General features: G+C 44.1%; 2 protein-coding genes and 1 long non-coding RNA gene across 5 annotated transcripts; 2 read left to right on the top strand and 1 right to left on the bottom strand.

Annotated features, from left to right (window-relative positions):
* LOC8056632 lies at window positions 606–4644 on the top strand. Of its 2 annotated transcripts, none has more exons than XM_021453056.1 (6): window positions 606–1162; window positions 1619–1781; window positions 2205–2381; window positions 2455–2538; window positions 3489–3570; window positions 3707–4644. In XM_021453056.1, the coding sequence occupies exons 1-6, from the start codon at window positions 762–764 to the stop codon at window positions 4141–4143; spliced, it is 1344 nt and encodes a 447-aa protein (XP_021308731.1). In that variant the 5' UTR covers window positions 606–761; the 3' UTR covers window positions 4144–4644. The 2 variants fall into 2 exon arrangements, with proteins under 2 accessions (XP_021308731.1, XP_002461562.1); XM_002461517.2 differs by having other exon boundaries at window positions 613–1162; window positions 1622–1781.
* Window positions 10769–14202, top strand: LOC8060760 (probable serine/threonine-protein kinase WNK3). Of its 2 annotated transcripts, none has more exons than XM_002461516.2 (5): window positions 10769–11362; window positions 11526–11563; window positions 11690–12347; window positions 12442–12937; window positions 13093–14202. In XM_002461516.2, exons 1-5 carry the CDS (start codon window positions 11234–11236, stop codon window positions 13617–13619), a joined length of 1848 nt encoding a protein of 615 aa, XP_002461561.2. In that variant the 5' UTR covers window positions 10769–11233; the 3' UTR covers window positions 13620–14202. The 2 variants fall into 2 exon arrangements, with proteins under 2 accessions (XP_002461561.2, XP_021309451.1); XM_021453776.1 differs by having other exon boundaries at window positions 11227–11367.
* LOC110432842 lies at window positions 14516–16040 on the bottom strand. Its single transcript, XR_002450111.1, has 2 exons — window positions 14954–16040; window positions 14516–14855 (listed from the first exon to the last, which is right to left on the bottom strand). It is a non-coding gene; the product is annotated as an uncharacterized LOC110432842 (long non-coding RNA).

Here is a 17319-nt window from a genome sequence, read left to right as displayed (position 1 = left end):
GGCAGTTCCCGCTATCAAACGCAGGCAACCCCTAAACTAGCCCGGAATCAGATGTGACAACAGTGTTGTTTTTTGACTGGCCTCAAGAACCATTGCTTGGCTAGTGGCTACGGCTTCGATTTTGAACACATTCAGTTGGTCCATGTTGACTACGGGCTACGGCTATAATTTTCAACACATTCAGGTGCCGTTTGGATCCTAGCGGATTTTTTTTTGAAAATCCAAATAATAAGATTCACAACAGTTTTATTGGATTTCGAGATTCTGAAAATATATTAGTTAATTTACTATGAAATCTAGATTTGATGAGAATCTAGAATTGTGGGATTTTTTCTATCCAGATTCTTAAAATCTAGAGGACCAAGTTTGGAAGCCTGAAAATTCCTACGTGCAAACTTTGCTAACAAAAATACACTAATTACCTAAAATATTGCTGGAAAACAACACACACCTGTTATCATGGCATGATCTAATTAACCGTTTTATATGGAAAAAAAAAATGAAAAACGGCGAAGTACGGAGTGTAGTTGTAGGGTAGCTTCCCAACTTCGCTAGCGGATAAGAAGAAGAAAAACACGGCTGGAGACGCGGTGCCCACCGACACGTGGGTCCGCCCGCCACCTGTCCTCTTCCGCCGCTTTTGACACGTCACACGCGGCGCAGGCAGGAATCCGAACCTCCTCCCAGCTCGTCTGCCCCGTCTCGTCGACGAAGGAAAAGGGATCAAGGGGGGGCGGAAGCTTCCAGCAGCCTTCGCAGCAATGGCAGCGGGGTGGTGGTGGTGCGAGGAGGCGGTTGCGCTGCTGCTGCGCCCCGGCCCCGCGGTGGCGGAGATGGCCGTGGACGTGCTGCTCTGCGCGGTGCCGATCTGGGCCGCCGTCATGATCGGCCTCGCCGTCGGCTGGTCCTGGCGCCCGCGCTGGACGGGGCTGCTCTTCCTCGGCCTCCGCAGCCGCCTCCGCGTCCTCTGGCTCTGGGTGCCGCCGGGCCTCGGGGCCCGGAGGCTCTGGCTCGCCTGCACCGCGCTCTCCGCCTGCTCCGTCGCGCCCAGGCTCCTCTCCTCCGCATTCCGCCGCCACCGAAGAGGCAAGCACCAGGACAAGGCCTCCCCCGAGGATCATGCCGCCGCGGCCCCGGACGACGGAGGTTGCGCCGTTGGCAGGTCAGCGTCTGCGTCTAGGGGTTCAGTCTGTTTTCTCCTGTGGCTGGCGGGGTTGGCCGGGGTTGGTGGCGGAAATGCAGCGCCTGTCAGTCTAATTATCTCTCTTGGAGGAGGCGTTTTTCAGTTCGGAATTGCATTGAGTGCTCTAGAAATTTATTCAGGGGCGACCCTGTCCTTGTGTTGAAGGCGGTTTAGGAGATTTGATTTCCACCGCCCCCGCCGCCGCCCCTTACTCATGAGAATTACTCTATGCCAGCTGACTTGATGAACTGACACATGTCCATAGGGTTTGTGTTTTGAATTGGTGACATAGAGTGACGTTAGGAACTTGTGGCAGTAGATGCTAGCAGAACAGAACCACACGACTTGTTCTTTTTAGACATAAGAATGCACCTCAATTTTCCTATATTCTTCTGCAGTGAAAACTTAGTTCAGTTTTTAAAATTTTCTTATCAGCAGGACAATTTTTGAGGGCGAACAAGATACTGTCACTGAGAGGGACCTAGAACATCTCCTGCAACTTTTAGATAACAAGGAAAGTGGGGATACGGCTTGGCAGAATTTGATGGAGCGCACAACCTCCAACATGACCTACAAGGCCTGGCGGCGTGAACCTGAGGTTAGTCTTTCCAGTGGATTGTGGAAAGAGAATTAAATGCTAATAATAATAAGGATATTATAAAGGTACTGCTACCACGATTGTCAGTTCCCCTCATGGTACATACTATCATTTCATTGGCCAGTGGATTACACAAGTGTTTAGTGTACTCCTTGTTAGATTCTAGCATTTTCTTTACTGAATCTACATAATCTGAAATTAAACAGACTAAGAAATACAAATGAGAGGCGGTAATATTAGCCTTTTCAACTGAAACAGGAATTCTGAGACTCGATTGTTTGAGCATCTTATTTTTATTATTTAATGTATATAAAAATGACATGAGCAATTAGAAAATTGCTGTAAAATCTGTGTCATAATCAAATATTTTACCATAATATCTTTGTGTACATCTCCTGAGTTTATTTTAAATGTATTTATTAGGAGGGACCTATTATGTACTGCAGCCGCACTATTTTTGAGGATGCTACTCCTGAACTAGTTAGAGATTTCTTCTGGGATGGTGATTTTCGTCTAAAGTGGGATCCAATGCTTGGATACTCCAAAACTTTGGATGAGTTCCCTCAGAGTGGAGCAACAATTGTCCACTGGATAAAAAAGGTGTCCAGCTTCTGTTGTTCCCTGTGTACCTTCATGTTAAAATCTCAATTCCAACATGCTGTTTGTTTTCCAGTTCCCATTCTTTTGCAGTGACCGTGAATACATCTTTGGAGGACGCATATGGGAATCGGGGAAGACTTACTATTGTGTTACAAAGGTGTGTACACACAGTATTTATTAACAGATACTTTTACTCATGTAATGTTATGCTCCCTCCATTATCTGAAAAAGATTCATATAATTTTATAACTGACAAAGATGAAGCGTTTTGTCCCCTTACATTTTCCTGCTCAATGGTTATGCTTTACTTTTAGCCGCGTACCTACTGCATGAAATTTATGTTCCTTTTCTACCCCTTTTTTCTCCAAGAGATTGCTTACTTTTATTTAATATAACATTCTTGTTTTGTACTTCTCTATTGTTTGAACTTAGTCTGCAGAAAATTTTCAGAAGCGGTTTTGTAATTAATATAAATGCTTGTTTTCCAAAAACATGATAATTTTCATGAGTTTTTTTTTTCTTTTTGCCATCCATAAAACAGTAACCCAAAATTATCAACTACTCAGATAGTAAACCGTTTTATTATCTGACTGCATGATGTGTTGAAGTTACCTATCAGTGTCTTTTAAAATTGAACTGCTTGCATAATTTCATCAGCATCTTTAAGTTTTATGGGATATCAGGTTATGAGGTTTCTAGGTCTAGGAGGAGATGAACATACTCCTAGATTAATAGCTATGTTCCTATGGACTTGTACCACATGAAGAGAACATTACACTGGGTCATTTACTATTGATATTAGCTGATTGGAGCACATCTTAGTATTTGAAGATGGATTTAACTGATGAGAGTCAAGATTGAACCAACATAGCACAAACATTTTTTCTAGCTATTATTGTTTAAACTCACACATACATCTTGCTGAGAAATCAAACTCAGGTCTCCGTATATTGGAGCAATATGCTGCCTTGTCTGGCATGTTTGAGAAATGTGGATAAGATTCCAGGGATTTCAATACATTAATTAATATTGCTGTCTGTTGAAAGTGTTTGCCAACATCCTACGTAAGTGCATATATCTGAGTGCTCAGCAACCTCCATTTGGCAGGGTGTCCCATATCCATCATTGCCCAAGAAAGAAAAACCGAGGCGTGTGGAGCTGTACTTCTCAAGTTGGCGTATTAAAGCTGGTAACTCTTTTTCTTAGTATCATTATGTTGCCTTGAGCTGTGTTTTTTTCTGAACATGAAAGGTTTGCAGTCAATCATGGACACAAAGGCTTAGACCTTTGACGCTATAATCATATTGTTTGTTTGTGAAATGCAGTTCAATCACCAAAACATGCGGGTCAGCAATCTGCGTGTGAAGTAACTTTGGTCCACTATGAAGACATGGGCATACCAAAGGATGTTGCCAGGGTTGCTGTCCGTCACGGCATGTGGGGTGCTGTGAAGAAACTCCAGTCTGGATTCAGAGCGTATCAGCAAATGAGAGGCACAGAAAACACCCTGTCACACAGAGCCATCATGGCTCGAGTGACCACCAAGATATCCATCTCGGATTCAAATGGTCCGTTGGATCATGACCTCTCCGTCGTAGATGAAACCAGTGATGGGGACGACAGGTCCCAGACAGTTCAGCATGGTTTCGACTGGAAGTGGGTCGTGGTTGGTGGTGCGGTTGCTGCGGTTTGTGTGCTCAACACCGGACTGGTAGGCAAGGTCCTCTTGCTTGGAGCAGCGAGAAGGCAGGCAAAGAAGTAGAAGTGATGTGAGGAGCAACCTTCCAGACTCTACAGAAGAAGGCATTCAACAATCAGGCTGTAGCTGCAACCGTGCAGGCGAACATGACGAGAAAATAGGTGGGGTCTGACACAGATAATTAATACAATGCGGTAATTTTGGATCGTGCATTTACACAGTAGATATAAGCATGCTTGTTACTTTGTTAGCATAACAGATTCCGCGGCTCGTTGTATTTTCTGAACAAGCCAAGTTAGAAGTTTTAGCTGTTAGAGCCAGGGCAGTCAGCAGGCCGGGAGCCCAACTCCGTCTGTCCGTCCCCCACCTGGCCGACCTCTGGCGACAGACATGGGTTTATGTTGCCATTTGCTTGGATGAAAGATTAGCAAACTTTTTTTTTAATTTCAATCTCGTACGAGTCAAGCTGGTTTGATATCCAATTATCCACCACTAACTAGGCTGTCTACTTATCCTTTGCCTACTCGATCAAGTACTTAATAAGGATGCAAGTACATTGGTCCAGTTGTTTTAAGTACTCTTATAGAATGTTTGCGAATCCACATTTACAATGGTCCATACGCGTGCACCAACTCTTTTGCATCCTCGCGCACTGCAAGCAATCAACTTTGCTGGTGCCATCATTGTTGATGTTCAACTGACGCCCTGTTGTTACAGGTAACATCAGATAATAGGGAATATGGCAAGTAGCAGAGCCTTGTTTGGATCCATTAAAATTACCGTGTGAAGTAAGTTTTAGCAAAGCAATCTCTACATTGCTATTTTTGCTAGAAGTTAGCATACCCTTTAGGGCACGTTCGGTTGATGGTGACGAGCTGGATCCGTTATCAAATTTGAATAAGCTTTGTCAACCGTAATTGTTCCTGGCCTGGTTTTAGCTAAACTGGTCGATCCCCTTAGCGGTTTTTTTATTTGTTTGCCACCGTTAAGTGTGCCAACCCTGTGTATGTCAATGACATGAGGGACCATATGAGTCACTGACATGTAGGTCATGAATGACAAATCTGTAAGAACCCACCAATAACGATGGCATGTGGTGGCAAATAACTAAAAAGCCCGCCCTTAGCATATATCAGTTTGGATTCACTCTTTCTAATTCTTGGTTGCTACTCCTCTATCTTGAAATATGAAGGATCCGAGTTTGTCCTAATTTAAACTATGCTAAGTTTAATCGGATTTATAAACAAAACTATTAACATCATAACATTAAAGATGTAAATTACGAAAATATATTTCATAACGTATCCAACGCTATTAACAAAAGATTTTAGGAGACATGTCTCCTGATGATTAACCCAGACAAGTATTTTTATGTGCATGTATTGGATTTTAATTTCTATTACAATAAAGTATTAGTTACTGCTCTATCCATCCTAAATTATAAAATGTTTGATTTTTTTAACACTAAATTTGACTACTCATCTTATTTAAAAAATTATGCAAAATATTACTTTTTTTATCGTGGTTTGGTTTATTAATAAAAGTTCTTCAAGAATGACTTAAATTTTACTATGTTTGCACAAAAATTTTGAATAAGGCGAGTGGTCAAACTTGGATTTAAAAAATCAAACGTCTTATAATTTGGGATGGAGGGGGTACAACTTTGCCATGCATATAATTTGACTAATCCTTAATCCAAACTCACTAATTTGATGTTTATATAATCAAAGAAGCCTAAAATGGGTGGATGCAGTACCGAACAATGATTAGAGCTTTGATTACTATGCAGAACTTTCTAGATCTCGCAAAAGGGTAAAATCAACGGGACAAGGAAATCTTTGGTGCATCGTTGGGCTCTTTCTCTTTGTCTTATCCCTTGTACGAAGCAGGAAAAGGAAGCACCTCGGACTCAGCTAGCTTGCCGGATGGCAAGCCCTAGGCCAGGTTTCGCAATTCCTTACGTCACCGCGATTAAGATGTGTCAGGCAGCACCAGACACAAGATCAGGGAGCCAACGCATTTGTCTGAAATTTTACGTTACCTTGGTTGGGTGAACCATAACCGACTAAAAAAATGGAAAAACAACACCCAATGCCAACTCTTTGTTTCTTAGATAGTCTCAGTGGAGATTTTAAAGGAATTTTATTTTCATATAATGTATTGACACATTAGCAAATTTGTTGATTTGGCAGCTTATTTAGAAGGGATACAAAGAGACTTTCATAAAGTTCTATTTAGATGAAACTTGTTGTCATAGTTAGCAATGCAAAAGCTCTTGATAACTACGTTATGAAACTCTCCGTTAAGACTAACCTCACTGTGAGAGAGAGAGTGAGAGCGCCCCTTGATGATAGACCCCAAACCAACTAACGGATGTAACTAATGTTGACTAAATTACCCTTGGTGCAGCTGACTATGGAAATTAACTCACCAGCAAATTCATCTGCAACCGAACCGATCGAAGTTGGATTTCTTGTTGCCCTAATATAAATATATAACCATACCAGCTCTGCTGAGTTCTACGCCCTGATCGAGAGCACCGACTATTAATTACCCTCTCTTCAGAGTTCAGAGCAACCACAAAGACAGCCATCATCAGTCACTGGCAGTGGCAGTGCACGTATCTGTCACCATAGCAGATTCCGTGGTTGGTATATATCAATGAACTGCTAGCATATATCAATTATTAAAGATTTTGCAGTGCTCAAATTTACTTGTACATGAGAAAATTCTTCCTTTATGTGACAGTGGAGGTTTTTTTTTAAAGAATGACAGTGTAGGGAATTTTGGCAATACGTGGAATTGCTTGCTCCTCTACTTCTACATAACGTTAGTCTGCACTAAGTACAGAGACGCGGTGGTGAGATGAAGAATTCAGTCTGTTTCTCTCTCAGGAATACAGGAAATAACGGCACAATTAATAATCAGTCTGAATCCCCATTTTCGACATGATTGGGAGAAGTTTTTTTTTTTAAAAAAAAAAATCTGCATTTCAAAGGAGGCTTGTCGTCACGGAGGAAGTTTGGATTTAGAAAAAAAAGAGGGTATGTACTTTGAAAGGAACCTATCGCACTGTTGTCAATTGTTTGGTTAATCTTTTTGTAATGATGCTGTTGTTGCACTCGTTGCTGTTGTAGTACAGCACTGGCTATATATGTTCCCTTCGCACTGTTGTATTTGTCAGCAATCAAACTCACACTGACTGGTTGCCGCCGTTGTTGACATTCACTAACGGTTTTGGTAATATAGTCAATTACTCAGAATCATTGTACGTTGAGGTTGATTGTTCGTGGCAAGAATGTTGAAGTTGTTTGCTAGTATGGATTGTATTCCTCCCCTTCAAAAGTATAAGAAATTTTGGTTTTTTTCAAATACATAGGTTTTACTATGCACTCAAGATACTATATCAAGTTACGTAGTTAAAGTAATATATTTAGGAAAGCAACATCGTCTTCTAGTTTAGAAGAGAGGGAGTAACAAGCAATGTTCTAGCTGGCTAGATATTAGTGACTAAGGCCTTGTTTAGTTCTGAATTTTTTTTGGTTTTGGATATTGTAGCACTTTTATTTTTATTTGATAATTATTGTCTAATCATAGATTAACTAGGCTTAAAAGATTTATCTCATGATTTACAGGCGAACTGTGCAATTAGTTTTTGTTTTCCTCTATATTTAATTCTCCATGCATGTGTCGTAAGATTCGATGTGATGAGGAATCTTGAAAAGTTTTTGATTTTTGAGATGAACTAAATAAGACCTAAGCTATTAGCATTGCCTAACTCCTGCTGCCGCTTCCTTTGGATAATAAAAGTGGCTTGGATACCACAAGGCACATCAATACCAAGTTTGAAAATAAAGCCGCGTGGTAGCCTTACTTAAATGTGACATAGATATCATTTTGATGCAAGTTTTGATATCTCTAGGCTATTAAGCTGACCCAAACTTCTCGAGTTGAACTAATTTAATCAGATCAAATAAGCATGAAAATAGAACTAAAATGAGCTAAAGTGGTGGTGCGGTGACTGAGAACCATCACTGGATACCCACTTGCTCCCTGGCTGTGGAACAACGATATAGTTCAAACAGGGGAAGTAATGAATAAATAAACAAAAATCATTCAGGTCAACCAAGGCCTATGTTTGTTCGGTTGTCTAATCTCGTGCCCCACAAAGAATGCAATCTAAGGATTGGACCACTCTTGTTCATTTGCATGACAGAAAGTATTGTTGGCTGATTTATTGTGAGAAAAAAATAATGTTAAATGGCTGGTAGATTCGGCTGATAAACCCAAACGATCAAAAGTGCGTGCTTAGGGTTAAAAAGACTGCTATGTGATCGTGCAGCATGGATGAAGCTCAAGAGAAGATCTATGCAATTGATTTTTTGTGCGTGCGTGCAATAGTTTGTGGTCGTGTAGAAGCGAGATAGATGGGCGTGAGCTTTGAGCTGATTTTTTTTAATCAAGTGGATCCACCTGATCCCTACAAGGTGCAATCTTTTTGGGTGAATTTTTAAATCCTAGAGTTACAGTTTATTAGGACAAATATAGTAGACTTCAAGAGGTACCACTAGCCCACTACTATAAAAATAGCTTTTCTAGACGTCATATCTTTCTGCGAATAAATGGGTTGTGGCCATTGATTATGCCAGGTGGATTTAGACCAAGTCTCAGTCTCGCACATAAAAACGAGCATTTCAAAAGGAAAATGGTTAAATGACCATATCTGAAAATACCTAGTTCTAGAGGGTAAACGATTAAGCCAACTGCTTCTGTAAATAATTTTTTTAAAAAATAACCACTTAAAGTTGCTCGTGTTTGGATATGAGGCCGACTATGACATCACCATCTTCCACAGTTGTTCAATTCAGACAAGGGAGATGTCTGAAGCACCAGCTTCTTTGATGACCGAAAAATAACATCTTACCAAATAAGCCATCTTATATTATTATCTAATAAAGAAGTGCTGGTTCATCCACCGCGCGAAATCTGTGTCACGTACAATGACATTCCACAAAAAAAAAAAAAAGACTGTGTCACAGCGACTGGCATTTCGTGTCGTGATGTATGCGCATACTGTCGTTTTTGAGACCCGGCCGAAAGAGGGGTGGTATCGAAAGGAACTGTCAGCGGATTGTCGCTCACACGCCCGCCTTGCCTAGTTTCCTTCCTCTTAGGCCGTGTTTAGTTCGCGAAAAAGCTTTAGTTTCTGTAGCATTTTTATTTGTATTTAACAACTATTATCCAATCCACATACTAACTAGGTTCAAAAGACTTGTCTCGTAAATTATAGACAAATTATATAATTAGTTTTTGTTTTCGTTTATATTTATTAATGCTCTATACATACTGTTAAAGATTCGATGTGACGAATATTTTTTTAAAAAAATTGAACCAAACCAGACCTTAATTGTCTCATGTCAATATCACATAATACGTGCAGCAGCCAGCAGCACAGACGAGTAGCCGCCCGCCCCGCGCCCAGGCAGGCAGAGGCCGGTAGCGACCTAGCGTATGCCTACCACGGTACATCATCGGGTCAATTCCGGAGCTCTTTGTGTCACCCTAAGTCGGAGCACGGCAGAGAAACGTAGGCCTTGTTTAGTTCTGAAAAGTAAAAAGTTTTCGGTACTGTAGCACTTTCGTTTGTTTGCGACAAATATTATCCAATTATAGACTAACTAGGATCAAAAAGATTCGTCTTGTGATTTACAGCTAGACTGTGTAATTAGTTTTTGTTTTCGTCTATATTTAATGTTTCATGCATGTGTCACAAGATTCGATGTGACGGAAAATTTTGAAATTTTTTTGATTTTCAGGGTGAACTAAACAAGGCCGTAGCAAAATTTCTGTCAACTCATCTGCATGCGTAGCATAATTATTTGGTACACTATATGACTTTTGGTTGCTCAACCGAATATCATATATATCAATGAGACCAAAGTAATGTAAATGACAAAGTGTAATTAATTGGCTTTACCCTTTGTTAGCTAGTTTTTGGTACGTACGGTGTTTATATAAACAAATAAGTTGAATGAATAAACTAGTGAATTGCAGAGGAGCTGACCATGGAGATCTACACCCAATTCTCAGTAAAAAAACAATTGTCTACGGCGTACCCAATCGAACCAATCCAAAGCTAGTAGATTCTTCTTGTTACTGCACCTGCCTGCCTGCCTGCCTGCCACCTGCACGAGGCTGGTCTCGGCCGGCCGGCTACGGGATTCCATGCCGTGAGCCGACCACTTAGGCCTTGTTTAGTTAGTAAAATTTTAGTTTTTGTTAGTGTAGGACTTTTGTTTTTATTTGACAAACATTGTTCAATTACGGAGTAACTAGGCTCAAAAAATTCATCTCACAAATTTCAGATAAACTGTGTAATTAGTTTTTATTTTTGTCTTTATTTAATGCTCCATGCATGCGACCAAAGATTCGATGTGACGGGAAATCTTGAAAATTTTTGCGAACTAAACAATGTCTTAGGTCTTGTTTGAATGCAGTCAGATTTTGTATCAATCCACATGTGTTGGAATGGATTGGAATAAAACTTGAACTAAATTCTACCCTAATCCACACCAACACATACGAATTGATACAAAATCTGACTACATCCAAACAAAACCTTATCGGCTGTGGCGGCTAGAGCCAAAGCTTCCTCTTCCTCTTCTTCCTCGTCGCCATCTCGCGCGCGGCCGCCGCGCGCATCCGTCCGCCACCGCGGAACGGATCACTCACTGCTCCTCATCACTACCACTACCCGGGATACACTTGTTTAAAAAGCCTAGAGACAGAGAGGGGGTGTGCCTCTGCCTCCTCCTTCCTCCTTCCTCCTCTTCGTCCTCTCGCATCGGCATCGCATGCCATGCCCTCGTCGACCTCGAGATCCCACACCGCGTGCCACGTCATCTTCTTCCTCCTCCGCGCAAGAAGGAGAAGGAGACTATACTAGTATAAGTAGCCTGGAGCTGGTGGAGCAGGGGGGCCGGGCCTTGTTGAGTGAGTGAGGTGCATGCATCGCTGCTTGCTTCGAGGTTCGTCGGGGGAGGAGGATGAACTGGATTCAATGCACGGGATGTTGAGGGAGGTGAGGTGAGAGCACGGCGACTTTTGCTTGCTTCAGGTGCCGTGCCGTGCAGCAGTGTAGCAGAGGAAGAGGATGATGGGAGCTCTGCAGGTGCAGAGGAGGAGCAACAATGGCGACGGCGCTGCTGCTGCTGCTGCTGCTGACGAGCTCTTCCCGGACCCGGGCTACGTCGAGGTTGATCCTACCGGGAGGTATGGCAGGGTAAGGTCGATCATATTCATATCGCTGCTCCTCTTCTTCCTTCCTCCTTCCTTGCTCGTCTTCGTCTTCGTCTTCTTCCTCTGCCGCCGTGCTCCGTCGTGTCGTGGAACTAATAATTCTTCTTTCCCTCCTCTGCTCTGCTCCGATCACCGGCTGACTGCAGTACGACGAGATTCTTGGCAAGGGATCCTCAAAGACTGTGTAAGATCATCGCCATCATCATCATCATCGATCCTAACTGTAACAACCGTCGTCGTCGATCACTGCTAGCTTCGAGGGATTGATTGCTTCTCTCTCTCTCTCTGTCCATGGCGACCATGCAACCAGGTACCGTGCCTTCGACGAGCACCGGGGCATGGAGGTGGCGTGGAACCAGGTCCAGCTGCACGACTTCCTTCGCTCGCCGGGGGAGCTAGAGCGTCTCTACGGCGAGATCCACCTGCTCAAGTCGCTCCGCCACCGCGCCGTCATGCGCCTCCACGCCTCCTGGGTCGACGCCAACGCCGCCGACGCGCCCGCGACTACCGCGCCCACCCGGCCCCGCCGCGCCGCCGTCAACTTCGTCACCGAGCTCTTCACCTCCGGCACGCTGCGGCAGTACCGCCGGAGACACCCGCGGGCCAGCGCCGCCGCGGTCCGGCGCTGGTGCCGCCAGATCCTCGAGGGCCTCGCGTACCTCCACGCGCGCGGCATCATCCACCGCGACCTCAAGTGCGACAACATCTTCGTTAACGGCAGCCAGGGGCAGGTCAAGATCGGCGACCTCGGCCTCGCCGCCGTCGTCACCCGCCGCCGCCGCCGCGGTAACGCGGCGAGCTGCGTGGTGGGCACGCCGGAGTTCATGGCGCCCGAGGTGTACGCCGAGGACTACGACGAGCGCGCCGACGTCTACTCCTTCGGCATGTGCGTCCTGGAGATGGTCACCCTCGAGTACCCTTACAGCGAGTGCGTCCACCCCGTGCACATCTACAAGAAAGTCACCTCCGTAAGAAAGAAAATCCCAAGCTTTTCTTCATCGATGGATTCATGGTGGCTGGCCGGCCGGCGTCTCTGATGTCTGTCTGTCTGTGGTCGGTCAGGGGATCAAGCCGGCGGCGCTGTACAAGGTGAAAGACCCCGCGGTGAGGCGGTTCATCGACAAGTGCCTGGCGCCGGCGTCGTGGCGGCCGAGCGCGGCGGAGCTGCTCGGCGACCCGTTCCTGCAGCTGGAAGACGACGGACTCTGGTACGGTGACGACGACGACGGCGCGGACTACAGCACCATGTACAACTACCTGCACCAGCCGGCGTGCCTGGACCACCACCACCACAACTCCGGCAGCAATGGCTCCACGGCGAGCAACGGGGTGGTGTCCAATGGCGTCGGCGGCGGCGACAGATGGGACGACGACGACGACTCTGAGGACGACGACGACGATGGCAGCATGTTCCAAGGCATCGACCAGCTGTTCAACGAGCACGAGGACGACGACGACGAGCTGCACGTCGCTGGCGTCGACATCACCATCAAGGGCAAGAGGTTGGAGGACGGAAGCATCTTCCTCCGGCTGCGCATCGCCGACAAAGATGGCACAGGTACGTGATGACACTCCATCTCTGACCATTGAAAGTTGAAATTTTTAGGATCCTGTTTTCAACGCGAGACCTTAATTTTCTTCTTGTTCTCACTTCTCACTATATTATACAAATTGGGTTCTACGGAATTTCATTTCATGTGGTGCCGCGTACAGGGAGGGTCCGGAACATCTACTTCCCGTTCGACGCGGACGCGGACACGGCGCTGAGCGTGGCCACCGAGATGGTGGCGGAGCTGGACATCACCGACCACGAGGTCACCCACATCGCCGAGATGATCGACGGCGCCGTCGCCGCGCTGCTGCCGCACTGGAGGCCAGGCCCTGGCATGGACGACGACGAGGACGACGACTATGACGGCGGCGGCGGTACGGACGCGTCAGGCGCCGCTGGCCGTTGCAAGAACTGCCGGTCCAGCGCGTCCTCGGCCGGGTCACTGGACGACTACATGTCGGCGGCGGCGGCGGCGCGGCGTGGCTGCCGGTGCGCGGAGATGCACGGCCGGTTTGAGGAGATCACGTTCCAGGCCGACGAAGAGCAGGTCCGGTTCCAGGGCTCTGGGTGCAGCTCCGACGATGGAGGCGGCCAGGCTGAGCAGTGTGCCGCCGGAGACGGTAAGCTCGAGGACATCGTCAATGGCGTCACGCTGGATGGCACCACGGAACGTTCAGACCAGCCTTGACCTGGTTCTCTCACAGGAGCGAATCCTGTTTACTGAAAATATCACCACCGATCGTCACGTGTCGGCATGGGATCAGAGCACTAATTTGCTTGCTGGTACTGAACGAGAATTGCTCATGTCGGTGCCGCCACCATGATCAGGGATATCTTCACCAGCAGTTAGCAAGCCAAAGTTACTGTGACAGAGGCACAGAGCTGTATTGCTCACTGAAACCTTCCAAGAGCAAATTCTGTACTGATGACTGATGAGCAATGGTGTTGATGTTTGATGTGCCCTTATGACCGCGTAAATCTACAGTTCCCAAATTGGTTTCGTTTGCTTGGTTCTCCTGTTTCAAATTCAAAGGCGAATTTGGTAGGCAAGAATCTGGAAAAAAAAATCTGAAATGTCATCAGGGCAGCCTCACTGCTTGTTTGTAGCTTTGGTTGAGTATACAGTGGTTAAGATGGGTATAGCTTGAAGTTTTAACAGGCAGGTGCTTCACTAATCTGAATCTAGCCCTTTGTTTTTCACTGTAAACCAGTTTTGTGGAGTTCATAAAGAATATATATATATATGAATAAGTAATCAAGAAAGTTGCATATTCGAGATGATGTATCCATGATCCTATTCAGTGATCCATCCCAAAAAGCAGCATGGAGAGGGACATGCATGCTTAGCTGGGATGCAGAAAAAGCATCCAGTATTATTATGCAGAAAAAGTTTCCTGAGCTGACATATGAAAGATGTCAAGTTGGATGCCTTTATGCACTAGATTAGGCAGGAAAAGCTAGAGAAACACAAAGGTCCTGTCCAAAGCTGCATCCCAGGACCAAACTGGAAGCTGAACTCTTCCCCCTGTACAGCCTAATGGAAGGAAGCCAAGATATGATCGAGACATCTATGCCAAGATAAAAGATACCAACCATGCAAACTTGCAAATTGCCAGCTATTGGGGGGGAGGTACCCACTGATGCTTTTCTCACACAAAATTCCAATTTGTTCAGTTGGAAGCCCAATGATACACAAAGGGATATACTATTGTTTCATCACTAGCTTGAACCAAAACAAAGATGGTCATCTTCTACATAGGATACTTTTGGCATGTTTGGTTTGTGCTCAAATGTAGTAGCACTAGCACATGAAGGCAGTGCCAAGGTAGTTGCATAGGTTAGTTCAGTTGCATATGTTTTAACCAAACTTTGGCTTCAAAATGAACTGGATGGACATAAGGGGCCCCTTCCCAACATCTTGGCGCTGAAACAAAATCGAAACTGACAACATGTCACATGTGGGCATGTGGCACCACTCTTGGGCATCAAACCAAACAGGACAAAGACAAGTTAGTTACACACCTTTAACATCTTTCTGAAGTGCACATCCCTTCTGTAGATACTCCTAGTTTCCTGAGAATATTTTAAGTCACTTACCATAGCCTAAAATCTAACGATATGATGGCATTGGCATCCAGATCTGCAGCCTGCAGGCCTGCCACAATCTAAGGGGCTTCTAGAAGCAGGAGTAATGGGTCCCCATCCAGAGATACTGTATGGTTGACAGGTCGGTGATCTTTCATGGGTGGAGATCTGCAGATGCAGTGCCTGTAAATCCATGAAGGCACAAGGTGCATGCATCATTGGCAAATAATGAAAGATGTGGTGGTCACTTTCCTGAAATTTCTCCCATATCTTTTTATTATTTATTTCTCCTTCACATGTTGTGAATTATTTTTTGAACAGACAAGTTGTGAATTAAACATGTGAACCATGATAATTCTGCAGAGGAAACCCAATGAATAGGCTACTCGTACATCACACAGCCCAATGATTCTTGAGTTCATCAAAGATTTGAAGTGACACTGCTTGACTGCAAATCAGCTATAGCTAAGAATGACTTGGTAGTAACAGTTCTGAAGGTCCACCGTGTGTACTTGAATGATTAGGCAACTGAGAACAACGTTGCTTTGCTATGGTAGGCAGGCATCGCTTTCAGATAAGAATCAAGGCAGCACCAGGCATGCATGCGTGATGCGTGTTAGGTTCCGGTGGTAGGAGATGAAAGGCAGAGATGCATCCATCCATGCCTACTGGCTGAATAACTCAGCTCATCCATCCATGGCCACGTGTGAACTGAAGGTCACTGTTTTGGCTTTCATGACGACATCGCAAAAATTCAGACTTGGTGGTCTAGGTTTTGCTGCCGGTGCCCAATTATTTGTGGGAGGCTGGTGGATATAAACTACTACAGCGAGGAACTGCATGTTCTGGAGATTCTCATTTATCAGAAAAGTTGCAGGAATTATTCAGTTGTTGCTGGATTATTTCTCATGACAAAAATCTGTCGTCAGTCTAGGTTGCGCTGCTCTTGACCTGATTGCCACAAATAATTGGGCACCGGCAGAAAAACCTAGAAAAACATAAGTGATATCTTATATCTATGATAAAGTTGGGTACAAAAGATGGTCATAGGAAGTGCCAATTTCTTTTAGTTTAGGTTGTCTTTAATTAGTATTACGTTATTTTCAATGAATTAAAGAAATATTTTAATTTTAAGAGGTAATAATTAGATACCTGTATATCGACCTAACTGTAAAACTACCGCTTTTACTTAAGGTCCATGCGATTTTATCCTTCCCTGCTTATAAATTTACATTCGCAATAATTGCAATCAAATTATTCTATTCCAACAACTTCTTCCCAAATCAGTCCCTCCTAAAAGAGACATCAAGGGGAACGGTGCTAAATACTTCAGCTACTGTTACATGTCTTTTGCGAACTATGTTGAATAAGTTTGAGAATTTGTAGCTTAATGGTTGGTTCCCTAACCAGGTATCTAGACCTTGATTTTACAACCATCCCTCACCAAATCCAAAACGTGAACTTTGATTGCCATTAAGCCCATCCAAAAGTGAGGATCTCTAGCTTTTTTTATTAACTTGAGAAAGTGTTTTATTTTTTTAGATACTTATTTTGTAATAATTCATGCGACATTTCATCTTTACAACAAAGTTCGTATGACCATTTATTGAGGAGGCACTTAGTCAGTAATTCTAGATCTTACATCCTCAATCCTCCTTGTTCCTTAGGTTGGCAAGCTATTTTTTTTCATATTTTCTTAAGAATCCTCGAGGTACCTCGAAGAAAATAACATACATATAAATTGGAAAGCACTAAAAGCACAAGTCTACCACCGACCGATAAAAACTTACTTTTTCAACTTGAAAATTAGATGACGATGACTTATTGCTTAGAATTTGTCCACACTATGTATGTCCAAAATATAAATCAAGGCCATCTCGATTTCGCTAGATTGGACTTAGCTCTAGCTGCTATCGTGTTCTAAGATCAACACATCTTGCAAGCCATGACGTTGACCTGGACTACCTTTCGGGTCCCTTGGTCGTGGAAAAGAATTGGTTGGGACTACCCGTTTGCTTGTCTTATAAGTCGTGCTTCCAACAGTTTTTTTCTCTCATGATAAATCAGCGAACGGTATTTTCATCATGGCTTTTCAGACCAGCGAACATGCTTGGGCCTTTGATGTTGTTGTACTGCACGTATGGGACCATACAATTACGAATCCAGGATTTTAGATTAAGATATATATGACATCCAAAAAAATTCATATACAATTCGGTAAAATCATTTAGCAATTTGGTAATAGTTGTAAAATTTGAACGTAATTGGTATGCATACACTATAAAGTCTTCAATTTGAAGATT

This window comes from Sorghum bicolor, chromosome 2 (genome assembly GCF_000003195.3).
Source record: "Sorghum bicolor cultivar BTx623 chromosome 2, Sorghum_bicolor_NCBIv3, whole genome shotgun sequence".
In the NCBI taxonomy this organism is placed as follows: domain Eukaryota; kingdom Viridiplantae; phylum Streptophyta; class Magnoliopsida; order Poales; family Poaceae; genus Sorghum; species Sorghum bicolor.
Note: the sequence above shows the minus strand (reverse complement) of the source record. Positions and strands in the feature narration are given on the sequence as shown.